At 34.8% G+C, this 13,506-nt stretch overlaps 2 protein-coding genes across 2 annotated transcripts; both read left to right on the plus strand.

Annotated features, from left to right (window-relative positions):
* The first annotated feature begins 480 nt into the window (after positions 1-480).
* LOC135686620 (splicing factor C9orf78-like) lies at positions 481-2,390 on the plus strand. Its single transcript, XM_065202890.2, has one exon. It carries the CDS (start codon positions 570-572, stop codon positions 1,512-1,514), a length of 945 nt encoding a protein of 314 aa, XP_065058962.1. The 5' UTR covers positions 481-569; the 3' UTR covers positions 1,515-2,390.
* A 1,195-nt stretch (positions 2,391-3,585) lies between these two features.
* On the plus strand, positions 3,586-12,675 carry LOC135686622 (mitochondrial carnitine/acylcarnitine carrier protein). The gene is made up of 11 exons (XM_065202892.2): positions 3,586-3,786; positions 5,896-5,988; positions 6,734-6,861; positions 7,770-7,860; positions 9,151-9,277; positions 9,493-9,565; positions 9,670-9,701; positions 10,024-10,092; positions 10,801-10,850; positions 11,258-11,332; positions 11,731-12,675. Exons 1-11 carry the CDS (start codon positions 3,691-3,693, stop codon positions 11,782-11,784), a joined length of 888 nt encoding a protein of 295 aa, XP_065058964.2. The 5' UTR covers positions 3,586-3,690; the 3' UTR covers positions 11,785-12,675.
* Positions 12,676-13,506: the final 831 nt, after the last annotated feature.

Consider the following 13,506-nt stretch of genomic DNA (forward strand, 5'->3'; position numbering starts at 1 on the left):
TGAAGTAATTTTATTCCTGCATGCATAAGACAGGATACAGAGCCTATAGCCACCCACAAACCCCAATTCAAAAGACCTTCCTGCACAACATATATTGGTAAATTACACGTTATAAGAGATAGTATTACATTTTGTGTATAGTTTTCAGGCAATCTTCAACTATCACTTATTTTTTCAATTACTACTAGCACATGGCTGCAAACACTTTTAAGATATATGTTTTCATTAAAATTCAACACGTAAATTCGAGCTCAAAAGTGAAAAAATCGACTGTTGTGCTTGGTTTCATAAAGTTAATGAAATATCCCTTTGTTTAAAATTTATTGGACTTATCTAATATCTTCCCCTAATACTTCAAACCCCATAGAAATATATTTAAAAAGACCAAACAAATTTCAGTTTAAGGAAATTTCCTTTAAAGTGAATAGATACATGCTACAATTTCATTTTCAAACCCGAGACCCGATCAGGTTTCTAAATGAGGTTGTTGTTGCTAATTGTTGTTACGGCCATTTTGTATTATCGGGTTCGGATCGGTGGACTTGCTTGTATCAGTATTTATATCAAGAATGGCATCAAAAGGAAGAAATTATCGCCGCAGAAACTACAGTGATGATGAAGAAGAGAGTGCTGAACAAAACACTGTTTCGGTCAGTGAAAAGCTAGAAGAAGTGAAAGAGATGCAGAAATTCCGAGTTAGGCCTAAAGGTGTTACACCTAGCGGCTTAGCTTTCGGCTCACAAGTGGAAGAGGCTGTAGAAGAACCCAATGATCCTTTTAAAATAAAAACAGGAGGTCTACTTGACTTAAATACAGTCAAAGATCGGGATCGTGATAGATCTGGAGAGGCTGCAGACAAAGACGTTACAAGTTTAGGGAGTAACTTTTCTCAAGAGACAAATCGACGAGATGAAGATCTTGAAATGTTGAAGTTCATCGAGGATGAGCTCGCTAAACGAAAGGGTATCGACAGGGACAAGGAGACGAATACCGAAAAGCCAAAAACAGCCGAGGACCTCCTTTACGAAGTTCCAGAGCATATAAATGTGAAATCAAAAGTAATGAAATCTGAAGAAATGTTGTCTAACCAAATGCTCTCAGGAATACCAGAAGTTGATTTAGGCATTCATGCAAAAATAAAAAACATTGAAGCAACTGAAGAAGCAAAAGGAAAATTTTTAAATGAAATGAAGAACAAAAGAAAAGCAGCTTCAGATTTTGTACCAACAAACCTTGCATCAAACTTTTTGCTTCATGATAGATTTTTCAATGAACATAAGGTGTTGGAATCAGAAAAGCGAAAAGAGAAGGCAAGAAAAGAAGTGGAAAGACTAGGAACTGAGAAAAAGAAAGGTCCAGTTGTTGTTGAAGACACAGATACCACTGAGGAGTCAAGCAGTCATTCTTCGAGTAGTAAGGGACAGGGTAAAAGAAAAACCAAAGATGAAGCATCAGACGACTATCTTTATGAAAAGTTTAAGAAGAAAGCAAGAGATTCATGGAGATACCAATAAGAATTTATCATATTTTTATTACATCCTTTTCCTTTATCCTTTTCTCAAAGACTTGATAAAACTTGAAAACAACAAAACCTTCCATTCATTACCAGGATTGTATTACAGTTAAGCTAAGAGTTTAGTTAATTCATAGTACTAGATAGTATTTATAGAAGCTAGTGCAAGATGGCATGCAATTGAAGAAACTTTAGAACTAGGCCAAAAAACTAATAAGACTGTTAACTTTTCATTTTAAAAAAGAGAGTCCAACAGTTTTTATTTTGTTGTTTAAATTATCTTTGGAAAAAATACAATTACTTTCGATATTGATTTTCATGGGTTTTTTTCATGATGATTTGCAATTATATTCTTCAAAAAATGCTCAACTTCAAAGCAATAAGGCAATTTCAGGTCCCAAAATAAGAAACCAACTAAAAAACTTTTAGTTCTATAATGCCAAGATTTGGTTGGCAAATTAAGAAACTTTTGGTGTATGTGGAGATCCAATTTAAGAAATGTGTATGTGATTTATTAATATATGTTCAATTGCCAGAACAATGACTTAAATATAGTGCTGTATGGATGTCAAGATACCTGATAATGACCTATCCCTAGACTAATTTGCAGAAAACAATTAAAAAAGTATCTTCCCTCTGTTCCCTTCATATTGATTGCCCATAGAGTTCATTTATTGCATTTTTTTACTCACATGTCAGCTATTCCACAGACACTATAAGTTGTCAGATAAATTGTGATAAGTAGTTTGAGTTGTTTTTTTAGAAAATGGTTGAAATTGTGGTTTTCTTGTTGAAAGAGAATGAAAACAGTTATGATTATATTGTACATGTAGCCATTTTTAGATTTAAAGATGCAAATTGGTTTCTTCCTGCTCAATTTGAATGTCTTTTATCAAACTCTGCTATTCTGTTCTACCTTGAACAAAGGTTATCTAATGGTCATATATTGGGGTCTTGTACTCTAAGAAATGTTAGAGGGCAGGGATTATTTTTTTGTTAGAGGAGAAAGGACTGTAATTTCTGTTCTTGGTTAGTATTATTTACCTATATAAGGGGTCATTATAAACATGATTTGATGATTTAAAGTAACATGTTGATTATCTGCAGATGCTACTTACAAGAAGGAAAATTTTGCAGTGCCTAATTTAAGCCTTTTTTCCAAGTTCACTAATTATGCTAGATGGAAAAGGGGGTCCAGGGGTACAGACCCTTCAAATCGCTGGAAACAGATACCACACTGACATTTTATCATTAAAGGAAACTCTGTTATCTTCATTTATTTCTGCATGAAGTTGGATCATTTTAAATCAATACCAGATTGGAGACTTTCCTTAATGCGCTGTCTCTAATATACCTAATGTTTTTTAAGTAATATTTCCAATGGTTTTTACAATTCTTTTTTGTATTTTTATCAAATGGTATTTCTATAAAACCGCATATCAAATTGCAGATCCACATTAGCCAACAAGAGGCTGAATTTATTTCTAAAACAAGTTAAGCAATTGAACATAGCCTTTTTATATTTCTCTAAAAATATTAGGGTATCAGGTCCGTCGCTTGCCGTGGTGCTCAGGGGGGAAGGGGGTTTCCAGGCCCAATTTGCTGAAAAATATGATGAGCCATCCTTTATTTACCGAAAAGTTTGAGAATTTGCTAACTAAGCACCCCTAGATGGCAGAATACGTCTCTTTTTTGCAACAAAATTATTTTTTGAGGGGGTGTCACGCCCCCTATTGCGACGGCCTTTCAGGTTATTCACTGGATACGTTTGATAGCCGGACACTACACCACTGTTAAAGGGCATTTGTCGCATTAACAATTGGCTAGTAAAACAAAAGAATTTGGGGTGGAATTCCATTTTTCCCACTGATTCTTTTTCCAAAGTGTAGTTAACCCCTGAAAATTTCCAAAAGTAAAACGTTCTGAAAACTATCCAAAAAACTATCAAAAAATAGCCTTGCTATTGGTTTTTAGCCATCACCAACCCCATAAAAACACACACCCCATATAACCCCCCCCCCCCCCAATTAAAAGCACGGTCATAGAATGAAGTGGCTGAGTACCCACAAAAACTATTCAACTCAATTCTCATCAATTTCACTCAAAATCAATTATGGAGGAATTTTCTGTGCTGTCTTTCTATTCACGCTAGACAGGAACGTAAGCCATCTTTCAAAATGAAAAAAAAGCATTCAAACTTGAAAAATTTTATATCTGGGGGCGCTGGTGGTATATCATTGGTATTTGCTGGACATCCTTTAGACACCATCAAGGTATACCTAATTTGGTTTCACAATCACGTTTTGAGTCATTACTCTCATTCAATTTAAAGGGGCTAAAAATAAACGTTAATGGGGATGTGCTGATTTCTATTTAGAAAAGAAGGGACCTGACTTAATTCACAATTTTTTTTAAACCGCTTTACACTATGGTAGGTGTGAACAGTATAGGTGGATCACGTGGGATTCTTGCTGGAGTTACCTTGCCTTTTTAGGCCTGTCTTTCTGTAATCGCATCTGTATGGATTCCATGGCAGCCGCACTCCCGAGAAATTTTTGTGAAATTACGAGTGCACTCTTGCACACCCGAATATCGGCGTGGTTTGGGGATGTTTTTGGGTGTGGCTCAATTTATAAAGTTTTTTTCAGATATTGCAAAATGACTTTCTAATTTTGTTAGCAACTTGGATTGGAAAAAGTGTGTCATTGTAAATTGAGTGATCCCTTTGAGATCAGGGCTGCCAAAAATTTTCAGATCTCGTTTACTCGTCTGTCCTGTTTTAAAATGGTACTGTGACGGTACAAAATTTGTTTGCTGTCATAGCAGGGTGCCGGATGGCAGAGCAAAATCCTCTCGGTTCCACAGTGCTAGTGAAAACGGACGGGGGAACCACAACAGTTTTTGTCATGGTTCCAAACTTGGAAGGAACAGTGTAAACGGGGTCTCTGTGGCCCTGGATCAAAACTGAAAAACAAGGCTCCTTGCGAGTTTAGCAAGTAGAGAATTTTTGTGACTTTTTTGAGCTATACAACAGAATATATTTTTGCAGTCATTTTCTTGCAATTGTTTGAAATGTTTTGTTATTTTATTAAAAACTAAAAGTATTGGGTCAAATCTGCATTTATCACAAATGCACTCTTGCACTCCGGCTAATAACCTGTGCACTCCCAAGATCTCATTGAACTGCCTGAAATCCAGATCAGTAATTACATACTGTATATTATTGCAGATCTGGAATTGATTTGTTTAAATAAAATATGACATCATAAATTAATTTTTTCTACCTTCGAATATAATTACTTTGCATCATCATATGTGTGTTGCCCAAAACCCAAATTTATGCTTTTGTGTTGAAGTAAATTTAACCTGTAGGGTCATATAGTGCCTCTTCTTGAGTCTGGATAATAGATGATGCTAAGGATGATAACTATGTAAAATTATAATAAAAGTGTTCTAGCTCAAATTACAAGGAAAATGGTTCACAAGGAGGAATTTCTTCATGAAGCAGTTATGGGAAGCAGGCCTTAGCCCTTGAAGTACATTGCCCTACATAGTACACACTTTATTTATGAGAAAAAAATTTTGAGAACACAAGCCCCAAAATTGATCAAAAGTTAAGAAGAAATTAGGAATAGGCTGAGCTACTGTAAAATTTAGTTTTGAACAGTGTTTAGTCTCAAAAGCAAGAAGTCTTTTGCTGTTTACTGGTGTTTTATGTGAATTTTGAATTTTGTCGGCCATAAAGGATGTCACACTCACTTTGTTGGCAATTGGGGCCTGAACACTCTCCTTGAGTACAATAGCTAGCAATTGTACTGCTTAAACCCTAAAAATTTAAGAATGAATTAAGTACAATCCAGCCTCAGATTTTCTATAAATTAAGAACAGCCAGGCTGAACTTCTATTTCCTCATTCCTACAAAAAAGAGTTCTGTTTACTCATCCTAGTGGCAAGTAGACCATCATCAAGCACTTGTTCTGTTGAATATGTTGAAAACTCTGTCTTATTACCTAAACCCCTTGGAATTAAGTTCCCATGATGCTTGTCTACCAAGTAAACTGCTCTGTTTAAAAAATTCATCTAGGTCCACAGTTTCCTCTAGATTCACAGTTGGAGAATGTGAGTTTGCATTATTTAACACTGTAAAGACCTCTTTGTTTACACTGATGAAGGGACCCTGACAAGGCTTAACCTCTACCCCCAATAATTTCCAAAACTCTGCTTAGAACAATGTAAAAATAACTTCAGATTTTGGCTTTTGCATTTTTATCCCTTCTCCAATCGGCAATATGATCCCTAGTCCCTAGTCCCTGCACTGTTGTAGCAATATAACTAATTTTTTATTCAATTTTGTTCATTTACCGAGTTTTCTTTACTTTCAGGTGAGGTTACAAACACAGTCACATCCAAAGTTTGGAGAGCTACCACAATTCAACGGGCTGCTTGACTGCGCATATAAAACAATAAAAAATGAGGTATTTTGCTTTGATATTAGCTATGTTCTTTGCTCCCTTTCTATTTATGGCTTTACCCATGTTTTTTGCAATTGTCACCTTGATGTTTATACACTTTACTAATAGTTTCTTTCATGTGCTTTCTTGCATTTGTTCATCCATGCTTCAGAGCTATCGTTAGCTATCTTAAAGCCCACTCCAGTGTTTTGAAATTCATGTGACCCAAAATATCTAGAATGCCTTTGTGAGATATCTGCCTCATCATCTTGTATGCTACTGTGTCTTCTTCAACAGTAAACTTTATTATTGTTCTAAACGAATTATCTTTTCCCTTTTTTATCAAATTCTTATTTTTACCCATTTCTTGCACTTGAAGTCTTTTATGCTAACATACAACGATACAAACAGAAATCAAATTCCTTAGGCAAGATCCCCTACATCTCCAAAGCATCCTACACAGGTCGCAGTTAAAAGGTGTTTAGTGAAAAGTTTAGTCAGGTTTTGCCACCCGCACTAAACTTCGCTCAACTTAACTAAACAAATGTTGAGTGAAATGTTTAGGGAAATGTTTGGTTGTTTTGCCAAGGCTTTATGGTATTTAAAAAAAGTTGTTTTTCAGCATTCCGCAGGCTTGGTCACAAAATTTTTGCAGAGAAATGCCACCAGATCTTTTCTGATTAGGGTACCCCCAGCTTTCCTTTGCCCCCAGTCTTGCTGCTAGATTATGTTACATCCAAGATCAAAACAGAGCTTTTTTGATTTTCAGGGATTTAGAGGACTCTACAAAGGTATGGGAACACCCTTGTTGATAGCTACTCCAATGTGTGCTGTTGGTTTTTGGGGTTATGGTGTTGGAAGGGCTCTCCAAACTTCAAGAGACAGTTTAGCACTCAGGTATACTTTAGCCATTGTTTTTAGTACCATTTTCTGTCATGTGTTTACTATAACAGGAAACATGCTTTTTGATAAGTTGTATGGTTTTTTGGAATTGATTCTTGAATGTTCCCTTATATACCATGCTCTTGTTACAAGAACCTCCTGTGCATAGTGAGTAAAATAACTGAGGAATGTGTAAAGTTTGTTAATGCTTACAATTGGAGAATTGTAAATTATTACATACTATGTAAAATTGGTTGGTATTTAGAAAGGTTTAGCACTGACATGTAGCAGACAGACCTCATCAATCTGGTGCGAGCATAGAAGTTTATTCTCAGGACTTTCTGCAGGCACATTTCTGATTCGTTTTTTATTTACTTTTATTGTGTTACAGTTATGCTTTCTTTAAATAGCTTTCTTGGTATTGAAATTGAACAGTCAAATACAATATAAAAGGTAGTAGTGTAGAGCTTTCATTAGCAAAATGACAGAAGGTCCTTACTCTAAAGGGAGGTTCTCGATTTATCAATATCTGATTATAAATCGTAACGTTACAGGCACGTATTTACTCGGCTTTGCACTCGCAGGCACAAAATATTATTAATTAGCCCTGGTAGCATTCTGGGATGTTCTTGCCCCTTCACACAACCACACCCTTCCCACCCCTGGTTGCCTGGTGCCAGCAACTATGTGATGCCTGCAAAGCTATGGTGTATGTATTTTCATGATGTTACATTTTGAATTATGACAACATTGTTTAACCTGTTTTCGTTATCATTGATAAAGGGTTCGAGAGTTGCAATATTAGCACTTATTTTTGAAAGAAGGCCAGATATCATTATTTTGCTGAAGCACACATTGATTCTCAAAAGCTGATAAGCAGCAATTTTTGGAAAATTTTATTGAAAATTCTGCAAAATTTTCAGCAATTTCCAAATATTAAAAGCTGGAATGCTGTCTGGGTTTTTAATTTCATTCATGAATGCTCCTGGCGAGAGGATAAAGTGCTTGCTTCAGGTACTCCCTTAAATATATTTTTTTGTTTCTAAAAGTTGTTTATGTTTAAGGTAAAACTACTTCTATTTCACTAGCAAACTGATATCAATTTTTTTAGTATAAAACAGATTGTTACTTTTCACGCCTCAATGCCATATTGGTAGCTAGTAATGACTGGGCCACTAAGCCTTGAGAATAATATGTAAATAGGCCGTTTTTCAAACCATCATGATCTGCAAATCTAGCAAGCTTATGTTGTGTTGGAATGATTCCATAGGAGAAGGATAAAATTGGCAGCATACTGATAGATGAGTACAGAAATTATGCATGGGTAGCAAAAATCATTTGAAAATTGTCTTTCCAAATCTACTGACAAAGTCTGAAAATATTAAATCCTCTTGGGACAAGAAGACAGGGAGAGCATCAAGATGATACAGCTTTAATATGTTTTCTGTAACTTGCTTTGGAAGCAGCAGGAAAGGGGATGACGTTCTTCATCTAGTTTTAATTTCGTTCTTTAATGCGTTTATTTTTGCAAAATCATTTAGCGATTTCAGAAATGGGAAAGACGTTTTGAAAATTTGTTTTCTGCTCATGCTAGGAATGGGCGATATCTTAAACTGATTATCTTCAAGTTACAGTTAGATGATAATTACGATAAGATTCTCTTTTTTGCTAGTGAGTATGTCTTCTAAGATGATAGGCCTTTAAACGTATGCTTTTTGACTTTCACATCATTATAAATCACTTGTTTTGCCCACGTTTTTCCTAATTCTGCTGAAAGCAGTTTATCTTCATTAGTGCATGCACTTGACACCGGTGCTCTTTTCTTTACATTGAATAGTATGTTCCCTTCAGTGGCCGTTTTCCTATAACAATCCAGAGGGATTTGGGGCGAATTTGCTGAGTAAGGGGCTTATTGCGTACTTTTTATTTCGTTGCTGATCTTGGGGTGAAATTGCTGAATTGTAGGTACTAGTTAGCATTCGCCCCCTTGCAACCCCAAATAGCCTCCGAATAACTGAATAATCTTCTAAATAGTTAAAAGAATTTATCGGTCAAGATTTCGCATAGAAACGAAAGCCCCATAGAGTTCTTTTAGGGTTTAGGACTTTTGGGCTCTCTGTTCCACGTTTTCTGTATCCTGAACAAGGATTTAGGATGAGCAACTAGTGTCTATTTACATAACACGATTTTATCTATGTGTATCATTCCCATCACTGCTTTACACGAAGAGGCGAAACAGCATTTTCAACATTTAGAATTAAAAATAGTTTGTTTATTCTAATCAGTACTCCCTCTTTTCACTAGGTGCAAAAAGGATCAGGGTCATCAAAAGTGAAATTCAAAGGACCTGTTCATTGTGCTGTTCAAATTTACAAAGAATCTGGCTTAAGAAAAGGTCTTTACAAAGGATTGGGGTTTACATTGTTAAGAGGTTTGTTTTTATCAAATAAACGTTCTTCAAATTTACCAAACTTTTTAGCTTTTTCATCTATTTGAGCATAGACATGTTTTTGAAAGTTCACGCTGTTCTGTCAGTTTATGTTATGAACTTGTCAGCTCTCATTGTGAATTACTTTTTCATCAGGAACTTCAGATTTCTATCACTCAGAAGTTTTCATCCTGTCACTGAATGTCTCTTTTCTTTAGATATACCAGCCAGTGGTGCATACTTTGTCACATATGAATATGCAATCAGAAATTTAGGAATAGAAGGCAAAAGGTAGTTTTGAAATATTATTACATTAAAAATTGAGATAATATTCTGTTCATTTGTTCTTGTAATATGTAGATTTTTATTTTACTGGCAAATTTTCTTTTTTCCAGTAAAAGTCCTTGGAAAATTATTTTAGCTGGAGGTAACTATAGTTTTTTTTGGAAATTTCATTTATCATAATTTTTCTTATTTTTATCAACTTTTTTATCTTTTAAAGTATTTGAAAGGTTAATGATTCATTATTTAGGTTAAGGTTTAATATTAGAGGTGGTATTGTTATATCATAGAACTTGAAAATTCTATTAACACAAATCTATCATTTACAGTTTATTCAAAATACCATTGAAGTAGCAAAGTACCAGAATATTGTTAGTTTGTTATTGATTCTAGACATTATCCTATCATATCCTTGTTAGTATTGTTAACTTGCTGATTGTGTTGAAATAAGCAAAACATTTATGCAGGCTCAGCAGGAATTCTAGCAAACATCGTTGGCCTTCCAGCTGACGTTATGAAATCAAGGTATCAGACAGGTAGGTTTCTTTATGTTGTCTTTACGTTGTTACGACGCAGAGGATGTAAGGAAACTTATAATAGTATGACGTCTGAAAATGTTTCTATTTTAATCTTACTTTCAACCTATGCTCTTTGGACCACGTATCTTTATTGCAGAAGAAAGAATTGAGTTTTTTGCTATCGATGTACTCCAATTTTGAAACATGCTTTTAAGGAACCGAGACCAATTTGTTAATTGAATGTTTGATAACTAAAACTGATAATGTTATTTTCAACTATTTCGTGACCTATAATCTAGAGGAAACCGTGTTCATTTAGCTATGCTAATCGCACTGTTGGTAGTTGATTATCAGATTATGCTAACTAAAATTTTAATACCTTCTTAAGAAATGGATCACGCCAAGTCATGAATTTATGAAAGTAAGGCTGTTTCTGTCTCTGTTTCTGTTTAATTTATGTGAGATTGACTCTTTATTTGTGCACGTAGTAAATGCCTCTAAGGGTTGGTAATTTTTATATCACCTTTTCAAAAGTAGAAGTTTTATGCTAGAACAGGTCCATAGAGATCAACTTCCAAAAAAATGGAACGCCTTTTCATATGCAATTTAGGACTCGTGCTTTTCATTGTTTTTGGTAATTTGCGACCATTTTTCCTCATTTTTCAACCACGCCTACCACTTTGTTTATTAAATTTTTATGTAATTTAAATTTTTTTAAATTTCTAGCGCCCGCTGATAAGTACAGAAGAGGATTAATGAATATTGCTATGCAAACTGTAGGTAGCAATGCCATCTTTTCTGTACATTAATTTTTTCTTGTCAATTTGGGTTTTGTCTACAAATTTGAGCATAAGTGCTTGTAAGATAGATACTCACTTTACATCGTGTTCTGTGCAAAATATGTGTACATATGGTATCATTTTCCCAGAGGTAATCGTGATGAGAGTTTTGCCCTTTTGAGAAACTCCAAGTCTAAATAAACATTTTTGAAATTTGGCCAGAGCTTTTGCTTGAATATAAATGTTTTTAGTACCTCTTAACTTCCCCACTTGCCATCTTGTTTTGCCAGCTACATGCATTAACCGAGATATGGCCAGGCTACGATGTGATTGATAAATTTCTAAATATTTTAAGTTTCCAAAATTATTCCTTACATTTGTTTTTCATTTGATTTTTTGTAAAGCTACGTGAAGAGGGCTTGCAAGCCTTTTTTCGAGGTGCGACTCCGATGTTGGCGAGAGCTTTTCCAGCAAATGCGGTAAGCTATAATGTTTGTAACTCTTTTTAAGAACTAGCAAAGCTATTTTATTATATTAGAAACAATTGAACAGATACTGATGTGGCCTAAGCCTTCTGTCAATTATTAAGCGTTTCGACAATTGACAAATGGCTGAACTGCCTTTAAAATGCGTTGGAGCATGAAATTTTTTAGTAAAACATCAAACCGGAGAAGAAAGGCGGACTTAAGAAGTATCGTAGTTTTTCGCATATTTGTTAATGTCTCCGGCTAGATATGTTCACTTGTTGAATTAGAAGGTGCATCGAAAATCAGAATAATATTTTTTGTAAATTCTATGTTATTTGCATTTAATTCGACAACTACGTTGCTCGTTTTTTATCTAATGACGTATTGAAATCTGATTTCCTTTTTTCAAGGCTTGTTTCCTGGGCTATGAAGCTGCAACTATGTTACAAGACAAATTATTTTAAAATTCTTCGCGCTTTTTTTTAATGTGTATTTTGATATAGGTGTATAGTTTAAAATATGTATGAAAGTGTATTTTTATTTAGAATGCATTTAGCTTTTATAAAGTTCATATCATTAGCCAATATTGCAATTAGCTTTTTTGTTGTTGGATTTGTGGTTTGTTTTGTAAAAAAGAGGATAGTCATTTTCTATTATCTTTAAGTATTATCGTTTTGAATATATCCTAAAGATCTGCTATTTTGGTAATTAAAATTTAAATTTACTGTTTAAAATGTTTAATGTATCCTATGTTAAGTCTAGACATAAATAAATGGCTTTATTTTTTGCTCATTACCAAATGACCTTTGCAGTAATGAGTGCCTGCAGATAGTTCTGGAGACAATCGAATATTTGCTATTAAATAGTACTGAATATTTTCTTTCAAATTAGATTGTTTGAATAGAATTGCATAGTATTTGTCTTATTTTATTACCTTCTTACACCAAGAAGGTGGTTGTAGGGTCGAGTATGTTTGCTTCAATGTAGTAGGGTTCATTCTTCTTAGGTAGGGTTGGTTTGACGCAACGGTACAAACTTCTTCTTGAAGTTCCTGTGAATCAAAATAAATAGGGCAATGATCATATGAACAGGTGGAAGCGAGTTTGCAATTCGTCACACAACTTCTTTGCTTGTCTGGTAACATACAATAAATTCGTATGTGAACCTTCTATAAAATTTTGTTTTGGACCATCCTTTCTGAAATGTCACAATTGAACGCCTCTAAATGTGCAAATAAAGTTATTTATGTCGCTGTGATAAGACTTTTGAAAAACCTGAAGTTGGCAAGCAACCATATGGATAGCTCCATTTTTTCTAACATTAATTTTTTTCCAACGACACTGATGCGTACATACCTATTTTCTACAAAATATTTTTTGTATTCCTATATTTTACAAAGCAGACATTAGCAATCTGTTTTTTGTTCACTCCTTTGGTTGTGATTTGCTGTTTAGCCAATTTCTTCAAGAATCCCATCAACATTGATCGCAAAGTTGTGTGTTTTTGTATGGCCCCTTCCTTGACAACTACACGTAAGACAGCAATCGATTATGTTAGTTCAAAACTCTCAGAATTGTAGATATTTATAAGTTGGTTGTAAATTCATTTTCAAAACCTGCAAATTTTATTTTTAAAGTGTTTAGTGGTATCATGATAAAGCTAGAGTGTGTTTTAGAAGTTGAACCAAAAGGAAACAGTCCGACAATCTTCAATGGCCCCTTCATAGATTTGGTTGTAATGGCACAGGAGCCGGGCAGCTTTAAAGGCACGCGTACCCCCCCCCCCCCTTTCTCCGACACACACAAACACACAAACTGCGTCTTTACCATATAATATAGTGACATTGCATCGTTAAAGCACTTTGCTTCATGCCCCAATATTAGCTACAAACAATGCCTCTTTTCTTCATGCCCCTCCACTTTTCGACACGTTCCCATTTTATGCCCCAACTTTGTTTTCAGCATCCGTTCTTGGGACGGGAGGGCATCAATGTTAGCGACATAGCGACGGGTAGCAAACAACACATTTTTAAGACAAAGTTCATCACTAATGATAGTACCCTGGGCACTAGACTCACTCTATGTAAAATAGGAGAGTGACATCAGATAGTGCTCAAGAAAAAGGGCACGAATGACACTTCGCTCGATTAAAATTATCTCGTGTGCGCCTAGCACAAAAAACATTCA

This window comes from Rhopilema esculentum, chromosome 6 (assembly GCF_057945365.1).
Source record: "Rhopilema esculentum isolate cy_ngs chromosome 6, ASM5794536v1, whole genome shotgun sequence".
In the NCBI taxonomy this organism is placed as follows: Eukaryota; Metazoa; Cnidaria; class Scyphozoa; order Rhizostomeae; family Rhizostomatidae; genus Rhopilema; species Rhopilema esculentum.